Below are 14101 nucleotides of genomic sequence, written 5' to 3' on the forward strand. Positions count from 1 at the left end.
GTCCAGCACTGCTGCTGCTGGAGGTCCCCTGAGCCTGCCGTTCCTGATGCCGTCTGCAGTGGTGAATGCAGGGTTTAGTTGTCCTCACCGATGGCATGACCCTTGGGGGACATACCCTGGCCAGGGGTTCGGTCCTCTAACTTGTCACAGGGCCCATCTTGGGCCCTTCTGTACACCCCAGAAGGTCAGCCTGGTGGAGGGGCTGTTGCCAGTGAGACGTACCCCAGACCAAAATACCAACCAGGCTGTCACTGGGGTGCTCACGTCTACGTGCCCCTGGCCCTGTCCCAGGTCTGGGGCAGACTTCAGGCCACTGGCCGGGATGTGCCTATTTTGGGAGTCAAGATGCCCAATAAGCTGAATTATTAATCAGAGGGGTGGCCGGGACGGATTAGTACAAAAAGTAGAGGTGAGGCCTGAGTGCTTCCAGCCAGGTGTGGCTGCAGGGACTGGGGTGGGTGGTCCCTCCCTGTGCTGCCCTGAGCGCCCCACCTTCTGACTGCCAGGGCTGTTCCTTCATGGCATGCATGACCAGCACCCCCTCTAGATATGTGGTGTCCCTGTTCATCTCTCCGAAAGCTACTGGCCCACACACCCTCGGTGGGCATGCCAGTGACTCAGGGTCTTAGGGCCCAGGGTTCCCGGTGCCACAGCCTGGGTTGGGGTGAAATAGTGCAGGCCCCAAGAGCTTGCCCCTTGCGCTGTCCTCAGGGTGCATGAGCTGGAGGAGATGGTGAAGGATCAGGAGACCACAGCCGAGCAGGCGCTGGAGGAGGAGGCGCGGCGCCACCGCGAGGCCTACAGCAAGCTGGAGAGGGAGAAGGCCACCGAGGTGGAGCTGCTCAATGCCAGGTGGGCCCCTCCACTGAGCCCCTCCCTCAGAGGGATCCCCTGCCCTGGGGCAGCCCTGTGGGATAGGCACTATCCCCATTTTATAGATGGGAAGCTGAGGCTGAGGGGCAGCTTCTTGAGCCTTCCCAGTAGTAACAGTTCCACTTTCATACCACGAGAAACACAGAGGCATATGCTCTTCAGAAAGTTCGCTAAAGAATGTTCCCAGGAGCGTGGCTCACATTTGGTAATGCGAACTACACATATGTCAATGAGTAAAGGGCCTGGGCTGGGTCTAATGTCCAGGCCTAGAGCGCCCCCTGCTGTCAGATTCTCCCCTGACCCCTGAGGGACTGAGCCAGAGCCCCAGGGCCAAGGTAAATGGAAAACCCGGCTCCTGTTCCTTGCGTGTACCTGTGGCTTCACCATTGGAATGTGAGGCAGGCAGGACAAGGAGCAGCCTGGGGCCAGGGATCTGGGTTGGTCTCCCGTTAGCTCCATGGCCTTGGACGTATTGGGTCACCTCCCTGTGTGCCCCACAGAGCGGCTGTGTGGGTGGGTGAGCTGATGTCAGTCCAGACCCTTCCCATAGGTGAGGGCTATGATGATGCCTCTGTGATGAAGCCCCTTTGCGGCCCTTGTCCGAGGCCGAGGAGGCCGCCTGGGCTTCTGGCAGAGAGGACAACTGCCCCGGCACTCCTCAGGCCCCCTGAGGCCCCAGTCTCCATGCTGAGGCTTCCCAGAGTTGCCGAGCCCCACGTGGTGGCTGGTGGGCTGCTGAGCAAATGACTGGGAGTTGGGCTCTCAGGCAGGTACCTCCCTGCCCCTGTGTCCCTGCCCCTGTGCCGTTTGGTGAGGAGACTTGCCAACTCCCCGGTATCTGAGACCTGTTTTGCTAAGTTACCCACCAGGGGTTCATTTTACATTTTGACTCTGTTCTAGAAGCTGCTGTTTTGCATCTGTTTCTGGAGGCTGGTGCTTGGTTAAGGGTGACTGCTCTCACTCAGCCCGCCTCTGGCAGCTGGCCCAAGAGAGGTGGCTGGGACACGGGAGGTGGTAAAAGACAGTGTGAACCTGGGCCACAGGACAAAGCACAGAAAGCCAGCCCTTGGGAACTATCTCCTAACATGTGCCCCTCGCACAGCTCCAGGGGCGCTATTCATGTAAAATATCCGAGTGGTGTTCCCAGAGTCCTGCCCTATGCTTGCTTCCCTACCACTTCCACCAGCTCGGGGCCACTTGCGGGTGGTGGGGCTGCATTCCTCTCTGGAGCCCAGAGGGCAGTGGAGGCCCAGAAGCCATCCTTCCAGGAAAGAGGATGTGATGGGGAGGTGGTAGGTTGAGAACAAGACGGTCTGCAGGAATCGGTGCCAGAAGTGACCCTGCTCGGTTCTGGTGCCACCGACGGCCCAACTCACCTGCACCTGTTCTCGGACCATTTAAAAGCGACCTGAGACTGGGCACAGTGGCTCATGCCTGTAATCCCAACACTTTGGGAGGCCGAGGCAGGTGGATCATGAGGTCAGGAGATTGAGACCATCCTGGCCAACATGGTGAAACCCTATTTCTACTAAAAATACAAAAATTAGCCAGGCATGGTGGTGCGTGCCTATAGTCCCAGCTGCTCAGGAGGCTAAGGCAGGAGAATCGCTTGAACCTGGGAGGCAGAGGTTGCCGTGAGCTGAGATCATGCCACTGAGACTCCGTCTCAAAACAAACAAACAAACAAACAAAAACAGACCTGAACACCCAGGCTCTGTCTTCTTGTGGAATCCCTTTAGGATTCCCTTTGTGGAATTCCTGTGTGAATGCTAACACAGAGGATTATTACTGTCAGAGCCCATACCTGTGGTCATCAGAGGCAGGTGCAGTGAGCGCTCAGAGAAGAGCCCTGGATGAGATGGTGTTGGCAGGGAATGAAAAGCCAATATGATCACTGCCTTCCAGTTACAGAGTCTAACAGGAGGGCCCAGTCGCAGAAGCCACAAGAGGACTGTTTCTCCATCTAGCAGAAAAACATCCCCATGTTGTTTGAGGATCTGAAGGATGCATACAAACAGAATCTGCGTTCCTACTCTAATGAATGTTTCCACTTATTGGAAAAATAAAGGCCACGTGTGGTGGCTCACTCTTGTAATCCCAACACTTTGGGAGGCCAAGGCGGGCAGATCATGTGAGGCCAGGAGTTTGAGACCAGCCTGGCCAACATGGCAAAACCCATCTCTACTAAAAATACAAAAATTAGCTAGGCATGGTGGTGCACGCTTGTAATCCCAGCTATTCAGGAGGCTGAGGCACAAGAATTGCTTGAGCCAGGAAGGCAGAGGTTGCTGTGAGCTGAGATTGTGCCACCTCACTCCAGCCTGGGCGACACAGCAGGACTCTGTCTCAAAAAAAAAAAAAAGAAAAAATAAGAACAATAATAATTTAGTATCCTTACTATTTTGCTTTGGCTGATAGGAAGCTCACGGCTAAATTGTCTTTGACATAATAAGCATATTCTTTCTCTCAGTTGGTTTCTGGTATCTTCCCTCTTGGAGGAAGCAGAGAATCACTGCAGACTGGCAGGCCCTTATCAGATAGTCTCCATTCCAGGTTTCTGAGATTTGTCTTTCTCCTTTCCCCAGGGTGCAGCAGTTAGAGGAAGAAAATACAGAGCTTAGAACAACAGTGACTCGGCTCAAGTCTCAAACAGAGAAACTGGACGAGGTGAGTAGCAGATCCAGGCTTGGGGCCAAACTCCCAGAGGGGGAGGGCTGGCCATCGGGGGCCTTTAGTTTATTGCTCCTGAAATTCTAAACAAATGCCCTACCCCCTAAGAAATGCAAAAAAAGTGAATAACAACTTGTGTTTCTGTATTTCTGATTTTCCAAGGTTTTTACAGTGAATGTATTTATTACTTTATACAATGGAGAAGAATTACAGTTTTAGAAAGAGGTTAGTTTCTATTTGGGCTAATACCTTCAATTCAGGTTGCATCTAGCATTGTTGAAGGACTTCAGAGGCCTGAGGTTTTTAGTTGTGTTTCTAGAATCATTGGGGCTCTGGCCGTTTCTGTAAGCCAAGACTCAGGGCTCCGTCTGAGGGAGCTGGTTTCACTGTGCATCTGCCTTGTGAAGATGTCTGACCAGACCCCAGGGATACCCCTGGACATAGTGAGCCCCTCTCTGGAAACTCTCCTTCCCCGACCGGGTCTCCCTGCTCCAGGAGCGGCAGCGCATGTCTGACCGTCTGGAGGACACCAGCCTGCGGCTCAAAGATGAGATGGACCTGTACAAGCGCATGATGGACAAGCTGCGGCAGAACCGCCTCGAGTTCCAGAAGGAGCGGGAGGCGACGCAGGAGGTGGGTCCCAGGCCAGCAGGCACCAGGGCTCCTTCCAGCGTCCCTGCTCCTGCCAACCTGCCTCTCTCCCTCGCAGCTCATCGAGGACTTGCGGAAGGAGCTGGAGCACCTGCAGATGTACAAGCTGGACTGCGAGCGGCCAGGAAGGGGCCGCAATGCCTCCTCTGGCCTAGGCGAGTTCAATGCCAGGGCCCGCGAGGTGGAGCTCGAGCACGAGGTCAAGCGGCTCAAGCAGGTGGTTCTAGCAGTCTCTGTGTCCAGTGGGGCGGGGTGGCTGGGGCCACCGCCTGGGTTTCCTATGCAGGATCTGTGACAGGGGAGCCCAGAGCTGTAGCAGCACTGCCTGTCTGCTTCTCAGCAACCTGTTTGTCAGGGCTGGCTGTCCCATTTCACAGTCAGGAAAATCGATCTGCAGATCTCCCCCTTATATCCATATAAAGAAATAGACACTGCTGTCTGCCTTGGTGCTCAGGGTGGAGGATGAGACTATACCCAGCTGCAGTACAGTGCCCGCTGGCATTGGGTTCTCTCAGAAGTAGACCCTGAGGTCAAGGTTCCTTTTTTTTTTTTTTTTAAAGAGACAGGGTCTTCCTGATACCCAGGCTGGAGTGTTTTGGCACAGTCATCGCTCACTGCAGCCTTGAATTCCTGGGCTCAGGTGATATTCCTGCCTCAGTCTCCCACATAGCTAGGACTACAGGCACCCACCACCATGCCCAGCTAGTGTTGTTTTTGTTTTTTGAGGCAGGGTCTCACTGTGTTGCCCAGGCTGGAGGGCAGTAGTGTGATCACAGCTCACTGCGGCGTCAAATTCCTGGGCTCAAGCAGTTCTCCTGCCTCAGCCTCTCAAGCAGTTAGGACTACAGGAGAGCGCCACCACACCTGGCTAATTTATTTATTTATGTATTTGTAGAGATGGGGTCTCCCTATATTGCCCAGGCTTGAACTCCTGGGCTCAAGGGATCCTCCCGCCCTTAGCCTTTGAAAGTGTTGGGATTACAGGAATGAGCCACTGTGCCTAGCCAGAAGATTGCAGTTCAAGGAGCACTGCCTTAGCTAAAGAGCATTGGGTGGGGGAGTGGATCAGGAGGAGGCAGTGGCCAGGTGGTGCTGGTTGAAGTGTCAGCTCTGCCTGACCCTGCAGGTGGAAGAGCCTGCAGCATAAATTATCCTTCTGAGTTTGTTCCACTGGGGACAAAGGGACTGGTGGCTGTGCTCTCACAGAAGTCCTAAAACCCCAGCCCTTCTCCTAGTCTAGGGGTGGGGCGCCCAGGGTCCCAGGTGTGAGCATTAGGGCTCTTTAGGCAAAAGCTGGCACGTGAGACTGGTGCATGGTATCTGGGTGGGTCTGCCTGGGACAACTCCAGCCAAGCAGGGTTCAGAGCATGGCTGCCGGGGAGCCAAGGAAATGAGCTGGCCGGCCTGCCCAGAGAGCCCAGAGCATCACTTCCTTCGGCAAGGGCCAGTGTTGGAGGCCGGGCTGCTGGGTGGGTGGTGTCCCTACGCAGGGCCCAGGGAGGAAGGGATGGCCAGGAGCCTTGGCTGCTCTGAGCAGGGCTATAACTCCTCCACAAACCCTGTGCACTCCCAGGACGCCGGGCCCCTGGACCAGGACCCAGCCCTCTTACTCCCTAGCGCCTGGCAAAGGCTGCAATATCTATGGCCCCTTGAACTGGCCGTGATGCATACCTGTGGGAATGGCGCTGGCGGCGGGTCGGGGATGGTGGATGTGGAGAAGTGGGTTCCAGTGGGCTGTGGATGCTTCTTGGGGTTGACGTCACTTTTGTCCTTCTCTCTGTAGGAGAATTATAAGCTGCGGGATCAGAATGATGACTTGAATGGGCAGATCTTGAGCCTCAGCCTCTACGAAGCAAAAAACCTCTTTGCTGCCCAGACTAAAGCCCAGTCTCTGGCTGCGGAGATAGACACTGCCTCGCGTGATGAGGTAACCACATCACTGGCTCTTGCTTTGGGGCCTGGCCGCTCCTCTGTAATTCCTTCTCCCAGCCCCCGCCTGCCCAGAGTGAGAAAACCAGGCCAGGGCTTGGCAGAGAGTCCCATCTACAACTATCCCACATGACAGAGGGCAAAGCCGTGAGCAGGGGAGGGGGCTGCTGGAGAAGTCAAGTCAGCTCTGAGTTCTGCCTGTGCTGGAAGGAGTGCAGGTTTGGTTCAGAGTGCCGTGGGAGTCTTAGGTCTGCCAGAAAAGTGCCAACAGAGCCAGCTGAGTGGATCAAGCCATGACTCTGGGTTAGGCTATCACTCCCACTCTTCCCAACCCAGAGGGAGAGGACATTAGCATTTCTCCAGCACCTGCTGCTTCTGTGATGTGTTTTCACTGAACCTCCTGATGACTCGGAAGCTTTAGGAACAGCTCCACATTCCAAGCTGGGAAGGTGGAACCCAGGACCACCCAGCTAGGGAGGGAGAGGGACCCAGCTCTCTCCAGAGCCAAAGCCTACCCTTCCTGCCACACCAGAGTGTGCTTATGAAAGGCCGGGCCTCCAGAATGCCCTGGCTGCATTTGAACAGGAATTGTAAGACACTGTCACTGAGCCTTACCCTCTGTCTGGGACACGGGGTGATGAACTGACCTCTGTCCTCAAAGAGCTCCCAGGTGAGCTGGGCCCCAGCCCCAGGGCAGAGGCAGCATGTCAGCAGTGTCCAAAAGAACACTGTCCTGGAGAAGAGCAGTGTGGGGCTGGGGGTGGGAAGAGGTGTCCAGGCAGGAGACAGCTCCCCTTTGGAGTCTTAGGGGCCCTGGGACTTTGTCAGTCTTGATTTTAAATGACTGGCCCATGTTCTCTACTTTTACGAAAGATTACCCACACCTGGGCCCCCTCTACAAACTGATCACATTGGAATCTCTGGGGGTGGGGCCTGGGCACCTGCATAGGTAATACTAGGGGCTGAGCCACTTCGACTCTCGTCCTGGCATCCAAATGCTGAGGCTGCCCTGGGGCCCGCCTTGCCCAGGGTCTCCTGATGCCCTGTGTCGTTAGGCACTGGCCTGCGACAAGCCTGGGAATCTGGACTCTGCCTGCACCCCATCCCAGGCCCAGCCACTGACCTATCTTTCCCATTTCCTTCAGCTAATGGAAGCCCTCAAGGAGCAGGAGGAGATCAACTTCCGGCTGAGGCAGTACATGGACAAGATTATCCTCGCCATCCTGGACCACAACCCTTCCATCCTCGAGATAAAACACTAAGGCACGGGGCTGGCTGCAGAGCAGCCTTAGGACCCTGGAACCAAGGGGCAGACCCTGCCCAAGGATGCAGGCCTAAGCCGGGCCTCACACTCACTGTAAATGTCTCTCTGGCCACCATGCATTACGTGTACCTGTGTATATATGTGGGGAGGCTGTGCACACGAGCGAGGGGTGAGTGGCCATGGCTATGGGCAGCATCCACACGGTTAGCCGTGCATGCACTTTGTGGCCCCTTTGCAAGGGGCGGAGGGTACTGGAAGTGGGAGGGGGCAAGGTCTGCTATCAGGAGTTACTGTAAAAACAAGAACTGGAAGCTTGTGTTTCTGGTACTGGGTAAAATGATTCTACCTCTGGGGATAATGATCCACATTCGCTGTAGTACGATGGGCTTTCACCCCACTCCTAGTCCCCTGGGCGTGGGAGCAAAATTGTGATCTTTCCTAGGAGTTCGAATGCCCCATATTTGTGTCCTCGCCAGCTCTTTGGCCACCTTTCAAGCCCCGGTGTTCAAGCTCAGAGAGGATGAAGGGGCATCTGGAGGGTCCACGAGATGGGGCCCTCACCAAAGGCCTTGGCCGCCGGCCGGCAGCCCTCTGTGATGTGTGTGCAGAGTGAACAGAGGACTCAGGTTTCAGAGGAGCTAGTGCAGGGCACCCTCATTCTGTAGAGTTCATGCACTCCCCATCCGTGCTACCTACCTCCCCGTTTCTGTTTCGGTTTTAAGACAATGAAGCAGCATTCACTGGGTGTAACATGAAGGGATAAAAACGAAGGAGAAAGAGAGTTTGGGATGGGATGTCTAAGGCAGGAGTTGACATCTGGCAACCAAAGAAATGAGTTTTGGGGAGGAACACAACTCCCATCCCAGTTTCCTTCCCATGGCTGCATGTTAAGATGGATGCATGGAGAGACCATCTGCCTGGCTTCCTGTCTTCATTCTCCACACAGCCTGGTGATGGCAGGCCTGGGTTTGGATTTCAGAATCTGAGCTCCGGGCTCCACTCATGTGGCAGCAAGACCGCTTCGTTCCAGCATTTAGAAACACACCTGTATTTGGTTCTCAGTCATGGGAGCCCTCGCTGCACTGGTGGGAGGTGGTTGGGAAAGTTGCAGGAAAACCTTAGTCTTCCATCCTTCCGATCCATGGTGGAAATTCACGCCATGGATTTTTAATGGATCTTTTGTTCTAGGCAGCTGGGAATAGACATGGTACTTACCTTAGAGTTTTCCGATTTATCTCAATTTTATATGGCTTGTGATTCATTTTCTTAATCCAAATATATATAAACGTGTGTGGTCTTATTTTCCCCCCTGCAGTTTCTTGTTTTCTTCAGCACATCTTATAGTATGAGAAGGAAGGTTTGGGCATGTTGGGAAGGACAGTGGAAGGGGAGACACAGAAAGAAAGGGCAGTGACGGTGAGGAGAGGGGATCTGGGGACTTGGGTGTGAACCCTGCATGACAAAGACAGGGCTGTGGCCAGGACCAACCTTCAATTCCATTCTAATCAGCCTTTGCATTTGTTGGATCTTGTGGCTTCTTTTGAATCCTATGTTGGGGATTAGTTTCATGCTGCAAATAATGGGGTTGCATTGGTCTGATCCAAGACTTTGGAGCCACCCACACCGGGAAGACTAGGCTAGGCAGTCGGTCTTCTGGAGTTTCTCAGCCCCTTAGGATGCGGGTCTCCTTGGGCTCCCCCAAGGGTCTGCAAAGAGGCAGTGGAAGAAGGCATGAGGAGAGGGTCTCTTGAGAATTTGCCAATAGGAAGCAATGGCCATGGCTGAAAGGAACAAGACAGATCCTGACATAGCTTTGGCCTGGGTGTTAGGTCGAAGGAGTACTGGTGCGTGGGGGCCTTGCCCCAGGGTTGAGTATTTTCTATGTAAAATGTTATCTACTCTTTGGCTGCACTGGAATTTCAGAGAAGGCTGCAGAGGCCTGGGTTCCACAGCCTGAGTCACAACGTGGGAAGGAATCTGCCATGGGAAAGGCGGGCGGAAGCAGCTGGCAGCCTGGGGTGTGCTTCAGGCTCCTCCCTCTAGGGGGCGCCGTGGGAACAGGCTCCAGGAGGCGGCTGGAGTCCAAAAGGCCCCTGGGACAGCGCCAGAGGGGCCTCTGGAACAGGACTGGCTTTTAGATGGGGGGCTGAATTCCAGCTCACACACACCTCAAGTCCAACCTTACTCTCTTCAGCCAGAATACATTTCTTGTAAAACCTGGCCTGTCTGCTTGGCTTTTAAAGATCACATATGTTTGTAAAAATATTCTTCTGGGCTCAAAAGCTAGCTTGAGGGGGCAGATGCCCCAAGGGTCCCAGCTCCACAGCCCCTGGCAGGTCCCAGAGCCCTTGGTGGTAGGGATGGAGCTTGATCTTTGTTTCTGCCCTTACACCTCAGTAGTGGGGCTGCAAGGTAGTAGACAGGATGCCTAGTTAAGTTTGAATTTCAGATAGACAAATAATTTTAGAATGAACATCTGTACTTCAGATAGACAAATAATTTTAGAATGAACATCTGTACTTCAGATAGACAATTTTAGAATGAACATCTGTACTTGGGACAGATGTTATTTTTAGAGATAGGATCTTGCTCTGTTGCCCAGGCTGGAGTGTAGTGGTATGGTCATAGCTCACCATAACTTTGAACTCCCAGGCTCAAGTGATCCTCCTGCCTTAACTGCCTCAGTAGCTGGGACTACAGGCATGCACCACCACGCCCAGCTAATTTTTCTTATTTTTTGTAGAGACAGGGTCTCACTGTGTTGCCTCACTTGAGCTGCTGGCCTCAAGTGACCCTCCCGCCTCAGCCTCCGAAAGCACTGGGATTACAGGCACGAGCCACCATGCCTGGCTGGCCAGGACATATTTGAAATGCGGAGATTTGAAAAATTCTGATGATGAGACTGAGTCCTCAGACATTCCGGTTTAATTGTTGTGGGTGTGACCCAGGCATGGAATTTTGTAAAGAGCTGCTCAGGTAATTCCAATTTAATTGCGTGTCCTACTTGGGGTTTTTTTTTGTTTGTTTGTTTTTATTGTTTTGCTAAACCTGGCAACCCTACCAAGTAGGGATTAGCAGTAACTTATCTGAAATCTAGAGGTGTTTTTTGGGTGGGGCGAGGGTTTCTGTAGTAGACTCAGATTTTACATGGCCCTGAGCTGCCCTGGTGTTCAGTTGGAAGTCACGCAAAATGAACTGAACCAGGAGTGAGCTTTGTATACATTATCTGCTAGAAAATGAAGTGCCTCCTGGTTCAGCAAGTCCCTGTGCGGTGAGAGGCTTTAAGAAAGTTCTAGTAAAAATGTTTTTTTTCTTTTAACTTTGAATTGGCCAGAGTTAATCCTAGGTCATTTTATTTTAAACTGGTATATTTCTTTGCGAACTGTCACAGAGAAATTCCTTTTCGTGACTATTTCTGACCTATTTAAAACATGAACAGGCCAGAACAGTGGCTCACGCCTGTAATCCTAGCACTTGGGAGGCAGTGGCAGGCGGATCGCTTGAGCTCAGGAGTCCTAAACCAGCCTGGGCAACACAGTGATACCTTGTCTCTACCAAAAGTTAAAAATGAAAAAACACAAAGCTCAGGAACCTGCATGAGGGCCTAGAACAGTGGGCTCAGCTTTGGCTGTGTATTGGAAATACCTTGGGAGATTTCTAAGCTTCTGCTGTCTGGGCTGAACCGCCAGAGGTTCGGATTGAATTGGTGGGGGTGTGGTCCAGGCATCCAGATATGTAAAGACCTCCCCAGGTGATGATATGCAGCCCGAGGTTGAGACTTCCCTGTCCTGGAAGGTCATTGGCCAGAGGTAGAAGAAACTGGTCAAAGTGGCTGTTGGGCTTGTCAAGCCCATGGCTGAATGACAGCAAGCACTCTTGCTGGGAGGGTACCTTTTCCTGTTATGTTGTTGAATGGTCCTGGCCTGCAGGATGGGAGACCAGATGCCTTCAGGAGCTGGTGGATCCAACTGTTCTCACCAACCTGGAGGTTAGCAGACCAGAGTGGGCGGGCAGGACCTCGGCCTGGTGGCCCTGGAGTCAGTGGGTGGCATGTGTTGGGATATACTGGCTACAGTCTCATTCCAAAGAGCAGGTAGAACAGAGTCGGCAGGGAACTGACAGGTGAGGCTGTCCCCTTGAAAGCAGCCTCAGAAACAGCTGCCACCTATTTGCATAGCTAAGCAGGAGGAGATAATTTTTTTGTGGGTTTTGCCTCTGGTCTGTTTCCTGACTGGGTTGATAAGGGAGTTCCAGCTCTTTCCCTGTTAGCCAAACCAGCATCCCCCTCACACACTGGACACTCCGGTGCTAGTCCGCTAGTGCTGGTGTTCAGGGGAGTAGGGGTGGGGGATGCAAGTGCGGGTTCTTGGTTCCAGTGGGGGACTTAGCCAGCAGAAGCCTCCAGGGGCCAGCAGGGCCAGGTGAAACTGGGAGAAGTGAAGCCTTCTTTCTATGTCCTGTGTGTGTGGTGGGGTTTAGTGCATTAGCAAATTTAAACTTAAAAACGAACTCTAGGCCAGGCACGGTGGCTTGCACCTGTAATCCCAGCACTTTGGGAGGCCAAGGCGAGTGGATTGCCTGAGCTCAGGAGTTCCAGACCAGCCTGGGCAACATGGTGAAACTCTTGTCTTTATTTTTCAAAAAACAAACACTAACTTTAGATGTGATCGTACCAGGAAAGTTTTGCATGGTCACCATGCCAAGAAAATGACTTTGGTTGCCCGGCAGATCCACAGTGACTCTTTTTCAAGGGCTATTGTGGATTCTAGATTGAGGAAAGGGGCCACCTAGGACTCAGTGCTGGTATCCTCCACAGTCCTTTCTCCTAGACTCTGGCCCTCCTGTTGGGACCCAGGGAATCCCCTCTAGGGTGACACTGCTGGCTGGTAAGACGGAGGCCTGCTGCGCCAAGGGACCTCAAGTTAGAAGGGCCGTTTATTCAGTGGATGACTTTGAGCGCTGATCCTAGGCACCCTTCAGGTCCTCACTTCCTGCCCTGAGTGCACATGTGAATGGAGCAGCCAGCAGGAAGCAGGAGAGGCTGGAACCAGGAGCCTGCCCTACCTGCATGGCAGGACAACTCCGAGGCCCTTCTGCCATATTCGCTGCTGCCCACCAGAGAAAATAGGCTGCTTTCTAGAAAGATTTGTTTCTAAAAGTGTAGACCCTGGGGAAGTATAATGCCACCATGCTCACCAGGCAAGGTTTCCCATATGGCCTTCCTGCCCTGACCTCATAGGTTGCTCCTCTCCCCATCTGTAAGGTAGAGATGTCTGCCCCGGAGCCACCAGCTGGGGATGGCATCCAGGCCGTGTCTCCTGCAGGATCCAAGTGCTGTTGTCCCCAGGGTAACCCTGCCTCCTGCTGGGGCCCATCCGCTTTGCTGTGCTGCACAGGCTGTCTTCCTCTGCATGGTTTGCGGTCTTTGTCCTTGTGCCTTTTCTTCCCCATCGCCACTGTACAGGATTTTCCACATTACCCACTGCCTCCTTTTCTACATAGTCTCGTCTCCCTGACCTTTCCCGAGCCCTGTAAATGTGTACGTTTTCCACGTGCCTCCCCCAGGTGAGGCCAACTCTCCCGGGCACATTCATCCACAAGGATCAGGCCCCACCTACCCTTGGCTCACTCAGCCTGTAGACTTGGTAACTTTGTACAGAATCTTTCATTATTGTCTTAAACATGGGGGACTAGGACCCACTTAGTCCCTCCTCCAGCCTGCAGCTAGTTTAGGAGCCTTGCATTCCAGAAAAGGGCAACTTTGTGTAAAGTAGCTTCTCCCACAGACCTTTTCCTGCATTGTTGGCGATGTCCGGCAGCATCACTCTTTAACCTGGGGCACTGAGTGGCCCCAGCAGAGATGTCATGGGACTGCAGCCACTCCGTGTACCATCTCTGCCCCCAGAGGAAGACCTGTCCGTGGTTCCAGGCCTGCCTTGAGGCCACCATATCTGTGTCTAGAACAGCTGCGGGCGCCACTCGGGCCGAAGGAAGAGGCGTTAGCTGCTGCCCTTGCCTGCTGTGAATACCTGCCCAGCCCTTCCTTGTCTGCTGAGGTGCTCAGACCAGAGTGCCATTAAATACCGGCTGATGTCACGGAGCGGACGGTGCATTGCCGAGGACTCACTCACAGCTGTGGGCCCCCTTCCATCTCCTCCCACTTTCTTGGCTGGGTCTTCTGAGGCCTACGTGGAATGAACTACACATGTGGCCTCATGCCCAAGCGTTTGTTCGATGGCTTCTGACTCTGGGATTCAACTTGATTTTTTTGCCCCAGGAGGCCCTGTCTGGAAACAGGCTTAGCTTTAGGGCTGGGGTGGGACCTGCCCTGTGGGCCCCAGGGAGGGGATAGCGGGGGTGAGGCCCTGAGGCTGTCCAGGGTCCGAGCTCTTTGCCTCCAACCTGCTTCTGCCTCAAAAGGAACAGGCTGTTGGTGGCAGGCTCCTCCCGGGGAGCTGTACTGTACAGACCAAGGTGTAAATAAACAGTTTGCTCTTCTCGCCTGACTGAACCGAGTTTCTTTGGTTGCGGGAGGGTGGGCAGAAGAGGCCTGGTTCCAGGGCTCACAGGGACGGACGGTCTCCCTTAAAAAGAGCAATCCCCTACCCTCACCACGTTTGTGGTTCCCAGGGTGGCAGGTGCTGTCCCCAGGGGCAGTGTGGAGTGGGGGCGGTGTCACTCTGCAGTCCCTAGGGGAGAAGACGTGGATCCCAG

At 53.7% G+C, this 14101-nt stretch overlaps 1 protein-coding gene across 2 annotated transcripts in view; it reads left to right on the forward strand.

Annotated features, from left to right (window-relative positions):
• RAB11FIP4 (RAB11 family interacting protein 4) overlaps window positions 1–13887 on the forward strand; it is a 149349-nt gene extending 135462 nt beyond the window's left edge. For both annotated transcript variants that reach the window (XM_015119012.3, XM_015119013.3), the window contains 6 exons: window positions 712–852; window positions 3459–3540; window positions 4039–4176; window positions 4253–4411; window positions 5978–6121; window positions 7269–13887. In XM_015119012.3, coding sequence (XP_014974498.3) covers window positions 712–852; window positions 3459–3540; window positions 4039–4176; window positions 4253–4411; window positions 5978–6121; window positions 7269–7385 — 781 coding nt within the window. In that variant the 3' untranslated portion in view covers window positions 7386–13887. The remainder of the gene's footprint in view (window positions 1–711; window positions 853–3458; window positions 3541–4038; window positions 4177–4252; window positions 4412–5977; window positions 6122–7268) is intronic.
• Window positions 13888–14101: the final 214 nt, after the last annotated feature.

Source organism: Macaca mulatta, chromosome 16 (genome assembly GCF_049350105.2).
Source record: "Macaca mulatta isolate MMU2019108-1 chromosome 16, T2T-MMU8v2.0, whole genome shotgun sequence".
NCBI lineage: Eukaryota > Metazoa > Chordata > Mammalia > Primates > Cercopithecidae > Macaca > Macaca mulatta.